At 39.2% G+C, this 15,469-nt stretch overlaps 1 protein-coding gene across 2 annotated transcripts; it reads left to right on the forward strand.

The window, feature by feature from the left end:
• Positions 1-591: 591 nt before the first annotated feature.
• On the forward strand, positions 592-15,162 carry CCT4 (chaperonin containing TCP1 subunit 4). Of its 2 annotated transcripts, XM_006083294.2 has the most exons (14): positions 592-880; positions 4,075-4,127; positions 5,752-5,841; positions 6,747-6,855; positions 7,801-7,943; positions 9,176-9,297; positions 9,869-10,001; positions 10,765-10,904; positions 11,684-11,780; positions 11,862-11,972; positions 12,068-12,198; positions 12,300-12,534; positions 14,619-14,732; positions 14,956-15,162. In XM_006083294.2, exons 1-14 carry the CDS (start codon positions 754-756, stop codon positions 14,968-14,970), a joined length of 1,620 nt encoding a protein of 539 aa, XP_006083356.1. In that variant the 5' UTR covers positions 592-753; the 3' UTR covers positions 14,971-15,162. The 2 variants fall into 2 exon arrangements, with proteins under 2 accessions (XP_006083356.1, XP_023602245.1); XM_023746477.1 differs by lacking the exon at positions 14,619-14,732 and having other exon boundaries at positions 605-880.
• The last annotated feature ends 307 nt before the right edge of the window (positions 15,163-15,469 follow it).

Here is a 15,469-nt window from a genome sequence, read left to right on the forward strand (position 1 = left end):
CTCCGAGAACCAGTGTCTATGTTATGCAGTAAAAACTAGTGCAAAACGAGGGCGTTGTATCGACTAGTGAAGCAGTCCTGATCGGGCAGGCAATCACAGCTCCAAAACTTTTAAGATTCTCTAGCATTGAACGAGGGTGTATTTTAATCTATAACTGCCATTCAGTATCAATCAGCAGGAGACAACCAGCCCTAACACTTCACGCAAAGGAAACCAGACGCACATCTCAAATCTCTCTCCTCCGATTCCCTTTCAAAATGAATAAAATAAAATAAAAAATACACGGCCTGACAAAACCCGGCTCAGCCCAAAGCGGTAGGGAGCAATCCAGGAGCGAACTACACCTCCAGTGAAGGGACCTCACAGCCGAGGACCCGGAAGTGGGAGGTAGGGGTGTCCCAACGCGCGCCTTTAAAATAGAGGGTGGTCCTTTCTACCACACAGGAGTTCGCCCCGCCGCGGCCCCCACCCGACCTCCGACCCCCAGCGTCGGAGGCCGACATCCCCTGCAAGCCCAGAAGTCCCCGGTGCAGTCCCGTCATCGGGCGGGCGGCGGGCAGCCTGCACGTCACGCCGGCGCCGCGCCGCCAGGCAGGCCCTCTTCTCCGTCTCCGCCCCCTCCTCCTCCCGGAGCAGGCGCTGCATTCTGGAAGGTTCGTGCAGGCGTTGGGCGCGTTCTCCTACCTCGCAGCCGACCAGAATCCGCGTCCATCCGGCCTTCCCGAGCCCCACGCAGACCCAGCCCAGCTCGCCATGCCCGAGAACGTGGCACCCCGGAGCGGGGCGCCCGCCGGGGCTGCCGGCGGCCGCTACAAAAGCGCCTATCAGGACCGGGATAAGCCGGCCCAGATCCGCTTCAGCAACATCTCCGCGGCCAAAGGTATCGCTCCCGGGGCCTAGCCCGCGGCTCTACGGGGTCGGACTCTGCGTTCTCGCCCTGCTTTTGGGTGGTCATGGTTCAGTGATCCCCTCTTGTCCTTAAGGAGCAGCAGACCCGTGAGAGGATCCTATTATTTTCTGCCGATAACTCTCGACCCGGAGTATGGATTTTCCGCATTCTGGGACCTGCACGCCCGTCGTTGTTCAGCCTGTTCACTCACGCTTGTAGCGGTCCCTGGGGTTCTGACAGTTAAGCCCTGTCGCTTATCTGCCTATTGGTCCCACTGCTAAAATGTCTGCACGATACTTATAAGTTCTCTTGTTCTTGTAAAAATAACATTTAAATAAGTTTTCCTCGCTCAGCTGTTGAGTCGAATTGGATAAGCTCTTCACGCTGAAGTTGGGGCGGGGCCCTTCGTATGGGGCTGTGGGGAACAGATTTGCCCGTTTTGCTTGGGAGTAATTGTGGAAAGCTACATTGTGCGTTTATGTTCTCTAGGCATGTGCAACCAAACACAAGCAAACCAGGAAACACGAACAGTTTGCCAGAGTTGGATTTTTTGGTAGAACACTTTGGCCATCAAGACCCGCGTTTAGTGCTCTGTTGCCGTTACTTCGTGGCTTTGTAACCTGTGATCTTTAGGCGAGGCTTTCTTACCTATAAAATTGAGGAGAAAAATGTTTCTTACTAGAGTTGTGAGGATTAAGAGAAATCTAATTCGGATAGATTCTGGAAGGAAAGGTGAGAACAAGGCTTAAGAGATTGTGATGTGTATTGAGGAAAAATGAGTATTTCATTCGGGTTAGAAAATGAGCATGAGAAGGGGGGGGGTGGAGAAAATGATCATGAAAGTGAGATGGGAAGGATAGGGTTGGGCCAAATCTTGAAGGGCCTGGTGTCCTGGAGAGGATTTGCACAACTGCCCTGGCTAGAAACCATTTTTCAGTAGAATGAGTTAAAGCTAACTTGCAGGGTTGCTGTGGGCATTAAGTAAGAAAGCGTATGAAGAGCCCCATATATAAAATACAGCCTTACAAATACGTATTTGAGGTCGTCATTTGAAGTGACTGAGGGTGTGATGATGCTAAAGAAACAGATATAGCAGACCCTCGAATAATGCTTTGTTCAATGTGGTTTCTTTATATTGTTGATAAAGATGCCCCAGTAACTTACCTGTTGCGTTTATCAATTCGCCTGTGGTAAAATTGGTTTCCTTATATGTCATTTAGCTGTAATTCCAAGAACCTATCAATGACATTGAGGACTTGCTGTGCACTGGAGGAAGAGTGGTGGGATAAGAATAGGTTCGGATATGGGCCTGATGAGTTGGAGAGGTCAAAATGACCAGGGGAGTAGATTTAGGGAGTCATTTGGAAATTCAGGAGAGAATATACCTGGAAGTAAAGACGGGGTAGGTAGTTATCTAGGGGGCATAGTGGAAGCTTAGATTTATTATGTTAGAAACAAGATGTTAAATTCTGGGGCCATGTGGAGGGTCAAAAGAGCTATATAATAAGATTTTAAACAAGGAAGATACAGCATGGAAGGTTTACTTAGGTGACCTTTGAAACAGCAGTGAACAGAGAATTGAAACTGGACAAGGGAAATATGCATGTGGGAAAGAGAGACCACCTAGATTATGTAAGGAGACTCAGAGCAAAATAACACAGCTAGTCTTTCCAAGTCAGACAAAACTTACAAACTAATTGAGAAAAGCTGCTGCAATGTGCATCTTTAGTTAAATTCAGGGAGCCAGTTTTTTGTTGTTTGTTTTTTAAATATATTTTATTGATTTTTTACAGAGAGAAGGGAGAGAGATAGTTATAAACATCGATCAGCTGCCTCCTGCACACCTCCCACTGGGGATGTGCCTGCAACCAAGGTACATGCCCTTGACCGGAATCGAACCCGGGACCTTTCAGTCCGCAGGCTGACTATCCACTGAGCCAAACCGGTTAGGGCAGGGAGCCAGTTTTTTATTTTGATATATCTAGTACTATTCTGTATGAGTCATTTAACAGACAATACAGTGTGCCACATGGTGTATGTTAAACTTCAGACACTTTGGGAGATGTTAAGCATATATAATGTGTGTTTTTCTAGTGTCTTCAAGTAGATGAATTAAGGGCATTTTTTTTTTTAATTGATTTTAAAGAGAGTAGGGGAGAGAGAGAAACATAGATGTGAGAGAGAAACATTGATCCATTGCCTCCCAGGCACACCCAGACTGGGGATCCAGCCCACCACCTTTTGATGTATGGGATGACTCCAGCCAACGGAGCCACCCCAGCCAGTTAATTGGCTGGTCTGCTTGTAGAATTATGGCCATGAGAGGCCACTAAAATTGCTTGGAAGGGTAATAATATTGACTGGGCAATTAGGAACAGCGGCTTCAAACTATGAAATAATTAGGTAGAAAACAATTTTTAAATTACACCAAATACTTTCTCTTAACTCTTTAAGGTTATCTATTATTGTTCACAAGGTGGGGAGCCTTATGCTAGCTGTGGAGTACACAGAAACTATTAATGTACAATTTCAACCCTATGTATATGGAGTGAGATGGTATGTGAGAAAGGGAAATACTTAATCAGTTGTCCAGACCTTGTCAAAGAAAAGGGGTCAAGTATTCATCAATTCCAATTTCTCTTAGAAGATAGTAAGAGGACTAATGAAATAGAAACAGTCTCATGAACAGATAATAAGTAACTTTAGCATGGTAGACTGTATATCTAGAGTTGTTTCATAACATTGATAATGATGAAAGCTGTGATTTTAGTTTTGTGTTTCTCATTTTTTGGAGGGAGGGGTCAAGTTAATTACATAGTATGGTAGGAGGTCTTGCCTGTCTTATTGCTGCTTATCTTATTTTAAAGAATAGAGAAAAGAATACAGTCCTCATTCAGAGATAATATCATTTTGACATTTAAAGGAAGATTAGATAAATCCTCAAAATTTATTCTGTCATAGGCAGAGCATAAGGACTATGTATAGTGACTTAACATGAAGTGTGTGTCCTACAATTAAAGGAGTAAGTTACCCTGTTTCCAGTAGATTGTTATTAAACAATGAGTTTTCTTTAGTGGACATGGTAAAATGTTCTGCACAATATCCTTATAAGGACAGAAAGATCATTTGAGAAGAAAAGTAATTTGCTCTTTAAAGAGTCTTCTTGATTTTGTCTTCCTTTGCAGCTGTTGCTGATGCTATTAGAACAAGCCTTGGACCAAAAGGAATGGATAAAATGGTAAAAATGAAATCATTCATTACTTATTGAATGCTGCTGTCTACACTGAAAGATTTTATTTTTGGGGAGAGAGAGAAACACATTTGTTGTTCCACTTATTTATGCGTTCATTGGTTGCTTCTTGTACTAGTATGTGCCCTTAACCAGAGTTCAAACATATCGGGATGATGCTCTTAACAACTGAGTTGTTTGGCCCCGGCCTCACACTGCAAGATCTTGATAGATAGAGGGTTAAGACATGTTGCTTAAAAAGTAACAAGTGTTAGAAAGGCACTTGAGAGTTCAGAAGAGTGATTATTTGGGAACGAGACAGGACTTAGCTATAATTCATATTTTGTTCAGTGCTTTTTAAACAATGGAAATATACATGCAAAAGTAATTACCTACTCTTTTTGTGTTGTTAGGAAATATAGTAAAGCTAGGTGTAAGGGCTTGAGTTCAATGTTACTTATTGATGTAGCTCTGTGACCTGACAGGTCTTGGGTTTTAACTCTTCTGGCTTTGTTGACTGGCAGCATAAAACAGATGGCTTCCAATGACTTTTAGGTAATATACCCCCATCTTTACTTCCTTTAGTGCTAGTTAATTTCCAAAATGAGAGATGAGGAAACAACATAGAGGATTGTCTGGATCAGCAGTCACCAACCTTTCAGACCTCACGGACCATCAGTGGTCCACGGACCACCAGTTGGCGACAGCTGGTCTGGATGATACACAGATCATTATTCCTTCTGAATATTTTAATATCTGTCCCTGATAGTACTTCTTTTTGCTCTTTGCTGAGAATACTAAAAAGTAACTTATGTGTTGACTATAAGAATTGTGTATGTCAGTTGTAATTGAAAATTTTAAAAAGTTATACTAGAGGCCCAATGCATGAAATTCGTGCAAGGGGTTCAGCTGGAAAGTCGTTCGGATCTCCTAATTAGCGGCTCTCCTGTCTAAGTAGCGTATTACACTCTTATTATTATTATAGATAATAAAAGGCTAATATGCAAATAGACCAAATGGCGGAATGACCACCAGGAGGCAGACGCTCAATGCAGGAGCTGCCCCCTGGTGGTCAGTGCACTCCCACAGGGGGAGCACTGGGCTCACAGCTGGTGAGCGCAACCGCGGTGGTGGGAGGCTGTCCTGCCTCCGTGGCAGTGCTAAGGATGTCCAACTGCCAGCTTAGGGCTGGGACTAAGCCGGCAGTCATTCATCCCCAGAGGCTGGCTCCCAGGCTGAGGGGACCCCCCCCCCCCCCCACTGCACAAATTTTGTGCACCAGGCGTCTAGTTTTAAAAATAATAGCTAATTAATGGAAAAAAGGAAAAAAGGATTGTGTTCACATTCATGGTGCTTTATTTTGGGGCATACATGGTATCAGTTCTCTTTTTACAAATAAAAAAGTAATTGGAACAAAGCCATCTGTTTTACTTGTAAAGCTAGACTATTATGCATACTTTTAGGGTAATGATTTATATTAGTATACGGTTTGAAATTTAGCACAGTTGTAAGCTATGAGACATAAATTAATTTCTCTACCAAATTAATAGAGCTTTTAGGTTATCACATTAATACTGGATAAATAAAATAAATTTTGAAATCACAGCTTTAAAAAAAAATTAAAACTTTTCAGATTCAAGATGGAAAAGGCGATGTGACCATTACAAATGATGGTGCCACCATTCTGAAACAAATGCAAGTGTTACATCCAGCAGCCAGAATGGTAAGTATAATTTGAGATGAGGTGTTTTTTTAAGTGTATGGTTTGATATTTGATAAACAGTTAAATTTGTTTTATTTGATCACATGATATAATTTAAACGTGAATTTTTAAAAATTTATTATTATTATTTTTGTGTTTGAATCCTCACCCAAGGATATTTTTCCATTGACTTTTAGAGAGAGTGGAAGGGAGGGTGAGAGACGGAGAGAAAGAAACATGGATGTGAAAGATACACATTGATTGGTTGCCTCCCACATGTGCCCCACCCGAGCTGGGGATTGAGCCTGCAACCAAGGTATGTGCCCTTGACTGGAATCGAACCTAGGACCCTTCAGTCTGCAGGCCAGCGCTGTGTCCATTGAGTCAAACGGCTAGAGCAAGCATTGTGAATTTTTAAATTATGTAACGATGACTTTTTAAGTGAGTCAAATTATGCTCATACGGGGTCAGTTCAGATAAACTTGGCAAAGGACTCCAAAATGACACTGTAACCTCACCTGAATTCCCCATTTCATAGCTCCTAAGGCTACAAGGTACCTATGGTATAACAATATACTCTCTGACAGGAACTTTTAAGTAGCTGGGAAGTAAATATTTACAATCCACAGTCTGAACCAGAAATCATAATGTGTTTTTTATATATATATAAGTAGAATTTTGTATGCCATAAATATGTGGGTTATCATTTTCTTTTCTTTTTTTGGGGGGGGGGAGGGATTATTTTAAAATGAAACCCAAGGTAGACAACAAATCCAAAGTTATGAGTCATATTGAATCTTAATAGTGTTGATAATAATCAAATTGTGACACTGATGTGAAGGCCATTTATATTTTTTTATATTTGAATTAGATGTTATTAGGTTCTCACATTCTTATTGAGAAACTTAAATGTTCTGTTCACTTAGCTGGTAGAGTTGTCTAAGGCACAAGATATAGAAGCAGGAGATGGTACTACATCGGTGGTTATCATTGCTGGCTCTCTCTTAGATTCCTGTACCAAGCTTCTTCAGAAAGGTAGGTAGAACATAGGACATACTTTATTCAAGTTAAGTAATGTCTGATTTAAGATACAATTTGGAATAATAATTTTACTAGGATTTTTTAGATTAAATTTTGCTATGTTTATTATATGAATTAGAAATGTTTTTCTTTTTGCTTCTCTTTTTTGCCAAACTTTTTAATTATTATTGAATTTATTGGGGTGACATTGGTTAATAAAAGTATATGGGTTTCAAAAAAAAGTATATGGGTTTCAGGTGTACAATTCTATAATACATCAACTGTACATTGTATTGTGTGTTCAACACCCCAAGTCAGGTCTGCTTCCATCGCCATTTATTCCCTCTATAGCCTCTTTAGCCAAGCTTCTTTTTTAAAGTGATTTTTGGAGAGAGAAACATCAATTGGTTGCCTCCCGCAAGCGCCCCAACTGGGAATTGAACCTGCCACCCTTCTGTGTAAAGGCAATGCTCCAACCAGTTGAGGCACACCAGACAGGTCTAGCCAAACTTTTGATGGAATTTGATAGAATTTTGCTTTTCAAAAATAAGTGGTAGTGCTGTTGCTAATCTTAGGCTCTAGATGTGAATGGTGATTTGGGAGAGAAAGTATGGGTTCTTGCTCTAGTAAATAGTGCTTAATCATAGTGGTGACTCTCCAGTCACTTATCCTACTTATGTAGATTTATGCTGTTTTTAAAAGTATTAACTTTGGTTTTCCTTTTAAATATCACATGTGTATGTGTAATTGAACTATTCCAAATTAAATGGAAATAAATTATTAGTCATAATTAACAGTTAAGTTTATACAAACCATTATAACTGAAGCATAAGCTAATCTATAGTCAATAATTTAAAATTTATGACTTTTGAAATTTTAACGAATAGAAAATTTTTAAGTGTGTCAAATATGTAGCTTATTTGTTATATAATTAAGTAACTAGATTTTCACAAATGACAGGGATTCATCCAACTATCATTTCGGAGTCATTCCAGAAGGCTTTGGAAAAGGGTGTTGAAGTATTGGTTGAAATGTCTCGACCTGTGGAACTGAGTGACAGAGAAACTTTGTTAAATAGTGCAGCCACTTCATTGAACTCAAAGGTGAGCTGAGCGCTAAGGGATCGTTGTAAGATTACAGCTTAAGGTTTGTTAAGAACCACAACTCCTATGCTGTGATTTTTGTTTGATGCTCTACAGTTCATAAATTCTCAAGAGTAGGTAACTAAAGTAATTTGTATAACTGAATTCAAGTAAAGTTTACTCCAAGATTGTCAGATAAATTGTATCCCCATTTTACAGATGGAAAATAGGTCTAGTGAAGTTAAATAACTCATCTAAGACCCACAATGAGGGATAGAACTAAAATTTGAACCAGGACAAGATTGCCCATCCATAGTCCATCTCTTAACTAATGTCTGTGCTGCTTTTCTTAGTTATCAAATTTAAAGCAATGATGTTTTTAATTTCTTGGGAAATTATGTCACCTGCTCTTTTCTGTCATATCCAGTGTCACACTTTCGTTCTTTTTCATTTTCTTTCATCTGCATTATATTGATATGTTCATTTTCTTCTAATGTTAAATTGAGAATTAGATAATATTGTTGAATGTCCCCAGAAATTAATATGACAGAATAGCATAATAGTTACAAGCATTGGTCTTAGAGTCTAGAGTCTAGTCCAGGGGTGGGCAAACTTTTTGACTCGAGGGCCACAATGGGTTCTTAAACTGGACCGGAGGGCCGGAACAAAAGCATGGATGGAGTGTTTGTGTGAACTAATATAAATTCAAAGTAAACATCATTACATAAAAGGGTACGGTCTTTTTTTTTTTTTTTAGTTTTATTCATTTCAAGCGGGCCGTAGTTTGCCCACGGCTGGTCTAGACTGTTTGGGTGGCTGGCTCTATCACTTGACTAAGCTGTTTGACTATTTCAGTTTCTTCATTTGAAGATTGAATGATTATAGAAATGTAAAGTACTAAAACCACTGCCTGGCATATAGTGCTCAATAAATGTTAGCCACTAGCTAGTAGCTAGTTTTACCAGCACCCTCAGTATTAAGGGTACACATATATAGCATCTGATCACAAATACATTTTAGATAAGAAACCACATGAAATTAATTTTGTTTTGGATTTCCTATAGAGTTGTTAGTACATATTTTTATCTCATGCCCTTGGTGACTGACAATCTGAATTGAAAAGACAGTTTGTATGGAATGTTTTCTCATATATTCTCACTTTCCCTCTTCCCCACCATCCAAAAAAAAGTGATATGTCAGTAAAGAACTAGGACTTTTTCTATTGTGAAACTGACTTTTTTTTTCAATTCTAGGTTGTCTCTCAGTATTCAAGTCTGCTTTCTCCAATGAGTGTAAATGCAGTAATGAAAGTGATTGACCCAGCCACAGCTACTGGTGTAGATCTTAGAGATATTAAAATAGTTAAGAAACTTGGGTAAGCATATCTATTTATAACTTTAATGAATAAAAATTAATTTTGAAAGTAAGTTTAAGTTATTTCCAAAAATAAATAACTTTTTTATTTTTATTTTTTTAATATATTTTATTGATTTTTTATAGAGAGGAAGGGAGAGAGATAGAGAGTTAGAAACATCAATCAGCTGCCTCCTGCACATCTACTGGGGATGTGCCCGCAACCCAGGTACATGCCCTTGACTGGAATCGAACCTGGGACCTTTCAGTCTGCAGGCCGACGCTCTATCCACTGAGCCAAACCGGTTTTGGCAGTAAATAACTTTTAAATGAAAAATATCTAGGTGAAAGTCACAAAGCTTCTTTTTTATTTTCATGAGAATTTGTACTGGTATTAATCTGCGAATCTCAAGAATTTGTTTGCATTCCCTTATGATGGCAGGGAGTGTGATCAAAGAGGTTCAGGAATGGGACACTAATGTGAGTGAGGCTGAAACACATTTTATTGGACTGATGATTTTTAATCTGTTAGAAATCTAAACTTACAGATTTCTGCTCCCTGTTAACTATTCCCTTGCTTCCTTTTTTCTTAGTGGGACAATTGATGACTGTGAGTTGGTGGAAGGGCTGGTTCTCACTCAGAAGGTGGCAAATTCTGGTATAACCAGAGTCGAAAAGGCTAAAATTGGGCTTATTCAGTTTTGCTTATCTGCTCCCAAGACAGATGTAAGTAGAACCAAATAAAATTGATTTTTTATTTATATGTTTAACTTTCTAATAACTTGACTTTTATTCATTATTGTAAAAATAGAAAATACTGGTACTAGTGATGAGTATTTATCTCAAAAGAATTAATAAAATTGAAATAAATGGCAGAAATTGTTGGATGCCAAAACATGACAAAGTAACAAGGATGCAAGTGAAATTATTTCAGTAAAATATTTGTATAAAGAGAATTGGCATATTCAGGAAATAATCATTTTACATTTTTTAATTATCAAAATGTATTTGCATGTATATAGACACACGACAGCATAAAAGATCTACAATAAGGTTGGTGTATATTCATCTTTCCAGACCTTTTCTTTTTTTTCTAATGTGTGTGTGTGTGTGTGTGCGCACGTGCACACGCACGAATATATTTCTTTTATTGATTTCAGAGAGGAAGCGAGAGGGAGAGAGAGATAGAAACATCAATGATGAGAATCACTGATTGGCTGCCTCCTGCATGCCCCCTACTGGGGATCAAGTCTGCAACCCAGTCATGTGCCCTGACCATGGGGAGTGGAACTGACCTGATTCATAGGTCAACGCTCAACCACTGAGCCGTGCCGCCTGGGCTTTCCAGACTTTTTCTATGCATGTTTATTTATAATATTTGGTATGATTTTGCTTGAATTTATACTATAATAATATTTTCATTAAAAATGTTTTTCACTTTAAAACTCCTATATGCAAAGTATTAATATATTGTTTCTTTTCTAAACAGATGGATAATCAGATAGTAGTTTCTGACTATGTCCAGATGGACCGAGTGCTTCGAGAAGAGAGAGCCTATATTCTAAACTTAGTGAAGCAAATTAAAAAAACAGGATGTAATGTTCTTCTCATACAAAAGTCTATTCTAAGGTATGCAGCTGTTATGTTTACTTCTTAATAATAATTTATTTTGGATCCCCTCTAGCAATTTTTACAGAACCATTTGAGGTAGATAAACCACTAGACAGCTAATGAATCTGCATTTTGGGGCATTCTGATGAATACTCTAAAATAGGTTCTTTTCCCATTGTGATCATTTAAATGTGGGGTGTATAATCTTTCTAGCCAATATTAAGTAAATGGAATGCTTTGTTTTTCAGTGTTTCCTTCTATTATGTAGACACATTCCCATGTATTCTATTAATACATTATGCCAGAAGGTATTGTGGATGCTTATTGATGAAGAGTTGGTATACCTGGTTCTCATCCCAAGTCATATAATAGCTAGTAATCTTGTTTTTTAATATGTTTATAGTCTTGGGATGGAAAGATTCGGATTTTTTTTTAACGTTGATTTTAGAGAAACATTGATTTATTGTTCCACTTATTTATGCATTCATTGGTTGCTTCTTGAATGTGCTGGCATCCTTAGTGTATCAGGACAATGCACTAATCATTCTTCTAAATCAGGAAGTATCAAAGTTTTAATTATCAGAGAGATGCTTACTTAGTATTTTAAAAAAACAATGACATGGTTATCTTGTCTGTTTTACAAATAGTGTCATTGAGGTACGTTTTAATATTATCCATTGGAAATCACCACACAGTGTTCATTTAAACAACAGTAAAATAGTGAAAAACTTAAAAAATGGTTGAACAGCAAATATTTTTAACCTAGGATTGACATAATGACTGATTTTTTATTGTAGAGATGCTCTAAGTGATCTTGCATTACATTTCCTAAACAAAATGAAGATTATGGTGGTTAAGGATATTGAAAGAGAAGACATTGAATTCATTTGTAAGGTAAAATATTCTAACATCTGTATGTGTGAAAATGACCAATAATCAAATGTTTTAATTTGAGGATTTGATTATTTTTCCCAGACGATTGGAACCAAGCCAGTTGCTCATATTGACCAGTTCACTGCTGACATGCTGGGATCAGCTGAGTTAGCTGAGGAGGTCAATTTAAACGGTTCTGGCAAACTGCTCAAGGTAACAGTATTATAATTAAGCTTTATTTGCCTGGAGTTTTTTTGTTTATTTTAATCTTTATCCCAAATACCTAATTTGGTATATGTTTACTAAAGATTACAGGCTGTGCAAGCCCTGCAAAAACAGTTACAATTGTTGTTCGTGGATCTAACAAATTGGTTATTGAAGAAGCTGAGCGCTCTATTCATGATGCCCTATGTGTCATTCGCTGTTTAGTGAAGAATAGGTAATATGAATTGCTAAGTAATATTTAGAACATTAAAACTTCTATATTTTGACTGTTTTAAAGGTGTAAATGTAAGCTAAAAATATGTTTGTGAATTTCAGAGCTCTTATTGCAGGAGGTGGTGCTCCAGAAATAGAGTTGGCTCTACGGTTAACTGAATATTCACGAACATTGAGTGGTATGGAATCCTACTGCGTTCGTGCTTTTGCAGATGCTATGGAAGTAATTCCATCAACACTAGCTGAAAATGCTGGCCTGAATCCCATTTCTACAGTAACAGAACTAAGAAACCGTCATGCCCAAGGAGAAAAAACTACTGGCATTAATGTCCGAAAGGTAATAGTTTAATTTTTAATTATTGCAGAAAATATTAATTAATATAACATTTTTAAAGCTTTGTAATTATCTGTTGAATGAAAAGCTTTGTAATTAAAAGTAAAATAGGATTTAAATATTAGGCCTGCAGGATAATTTATGTTATTGAGTGAGAATGAAGATGGATTATGTCTTAAGTGAAAAGTATTATCTGTTCATTAGCTCTGCCAACTTATTGGCTGATTTTTGGCATATTACATAGTCTGTGCTTCAGTTTTCTCAATTGTAAAAACAGAGACTAATTAATAGGTCCCTTGTAGGCTAATTGTGAGAATTAAATATATTACTAACAAGAATGCTCTTATAAAGATGTCTGGCATAGAGAAAACACTAAGTATTTACCATTGCTGCTGTTGTGACCACCAGCCTAATGAAGTCAGTCATTAGGGTAAACACATAGAACAGTAATAATTTCCCCTTTTGTGTATGTCCCTTTTTATTGAGGAGACAAATAATACTTAATGGGGGGGGGGAAGCTAACAATCCAAGGTTACATTTTTTTAATAGAACAGAATTCCAAAGGAGGGCACATTATGAAGATGTAGCTTTCATTGGTAGGGTATGAGGAAATTTCAGAAGGGGGAGCAAATGGTTTACAGGTGAGAGAGCCTGAGAAGTTTCTAATTTCGTCTAGAGTGGAAATTATATATTGGTAATACACTGGACTTTCAGGTTGGAAAGATCAGATAAAAGCTAACATGAGGTATGGTTTTATTTTATTCCAGTAGTTGGAAGCCACTAATGTTTTGTTAACCAAGAGGCTAAGATGATGAAATGAGTATTTTAAGGTGGGAACACAGGAGATGGGGTTGTTTGTGATGGCCATCAGCAGTAATTCTTAGGAGAATGGGACTATGATAGTGGCAATGAGAATTTTAAGTGAGATTTGGGAGAGATGTTAAGGCAGAGCAGGATACATAGGAGGGTTTTTTATATATATATACTAGAAGCCCAGTGCACGAATTCATGCACCTTGAAAGGAACTGTGGGCCGGGAGGCTGTGGTAGGCACAGGGGCGGGTCTCGGCCCATCCTCCGCACCCCCACACAGCCCCTCCTGCCCTGGCCCCCGGTCCTCTGCAGCCCCATTCCCGCCACCGCTGCTCCCATGTGCTGACGGCGCCAGGCCTGCTTGCACCCTCTGACAACACAGAGTGATTGGTGCCAGCAGTGGGTGCAATCGGCGGCTGCTGCCCTGATCCCTCAGGAGCATGGGGAGGTGAAGCCCTTAAGGGCAATCAGGGCCAGCAGTTGCCACTTGCACCCGCTGATGGTGCCGAGTGATCGGGACCGGCGCCAGGCACCAGCAGTTGGTGCAAGCAGCAGCTCTGGCACTGACAGTGGGTGTGAGCGGGGCTGGCAGCAGGTGCAGCACCAGGCAGGACCGCAGTGCATGGGAGCAAAGTATTTTCAGTAACCACCGGAGTCTCACCCCAATGACAGCAACTGGCGCCCTGCCTTGGTCTGGCACCCCCACTCACCTGCTCCACCATCCTGCCATGGCCAACGCCCGCCATGTTCTGCACATGCCTCTTGGTGGTCAGCGCACGCCATAGTGACTAGTTCGGTTGTTTCGGTCTATTTGCATATTAGCCTTTTATTATATAGGATACTTTATTGATTTCAGATAGAAAGGAAGGGAGAGGGAGAGAGAGATAGAAATATCAATGATGAGAGAGAATCATTGATTGGCTGCCTCCTGCATGCCCCCTACTGGGGATTGAGCCTGCAACCCAGGCATATGCCATTTACTGGAATCGAACCCAGGACCCTTCAGTCTGTAAGCTGACACTCTATCCACTGAGCCAAACCAGCTAGGGCCATAGGAGGAGATTTGAAGTTAGGATTTGGGGGATCCAGCATTAATTTTTCCAAATTTTAGTTGAAATACAACCTATAGTGTAGAAAAGAGCTTACTTAGAGAGTATCTTATTCTAAACTAGAATAAGAGAAAACTTACTTAAAAAGGCCTTGAGTCATACTGATAACTGTAGTTGGTGATGTGTATAATTACAAACACTAAAAGCAATTTGTGCTCATTTGCAGGGTGGTATTTCCAACATTTTGGAGGAACTGGTTGTCCAGCCTCTGTTGGTTTCAGTTAGTGCACTGACTCTAGCGACTGAAACTGTCCGGAGCATCCTGAAAATTGATGATGTGGTATGTATAGGTTGGGAATTTTCCTACAAGGTCAAAAAGGTGTATCTTTTAAGAGATTTTTGGGGGTGTTTGTAACTAATAGTTTGCTAGTCATCAAGGTGATAACAGTTCATACTCTTGCTCACTTGTAATAATAGGGGTGATTTGGATAACTGCTTAAATGTCTTCCAGCCTTAAAATTCTATTATTACAGGTTTTGAAACTCAAGTTTTTCTTTTGTCAGGTAAACACTCGGTAATCTGGATAACACTGGCTGACTGGCACCGTCATGGCCACTAATAGTGCAGCTGGAGTGGAAGATCACTGGTGTTTCTTGTTTGGAATATTGTTTCCCCTATGAATTCCTGGGCCTGTTCTTCCAGTTTGCATTTACTTGAAATTGTATTGACACAGTTTAATGAAAATATTAAAGATTTGGTTTCAAAAGGCAGATTAATTTATTCCTGCTTCCCCCGCCCCCCAAATATTGCTATTTCAGACACTTGAAAACCCTATATAACAAAAGGCAATGGATTCACAAAGTAATATATATACTGTTTGAAAAGTTAACAGTACAGAAAGACACAAATTGAAAAATGAAAGGCTTCCTCTACCCTATAATCCTAATCCCTTTCTTCAAGAATTAGCACTGTTTTGTTCATTGAGATTCCTTGTACACATTAAGTAGCAAATATCCTATATGATAGGCTACTATGCAAGTGGTCGTGACGCCCTCAGGCCGTAATGATGGATCAGCA

Source organism: Myotis lucifugus, unplaced genomic scaffold (assembly GCF_000147115.1).
Source record: "Myotis lucifugus unplaced genomic scaffold, Myoluc2.0 scaffold_6, whole genome shotgun sequence".
Lineage (NCBI taxonomy): Eukaryota > Metazoa > Chordata > Mammalia > Chiroptera > Vespertilionidae > Myotis > Myotis lucifugus.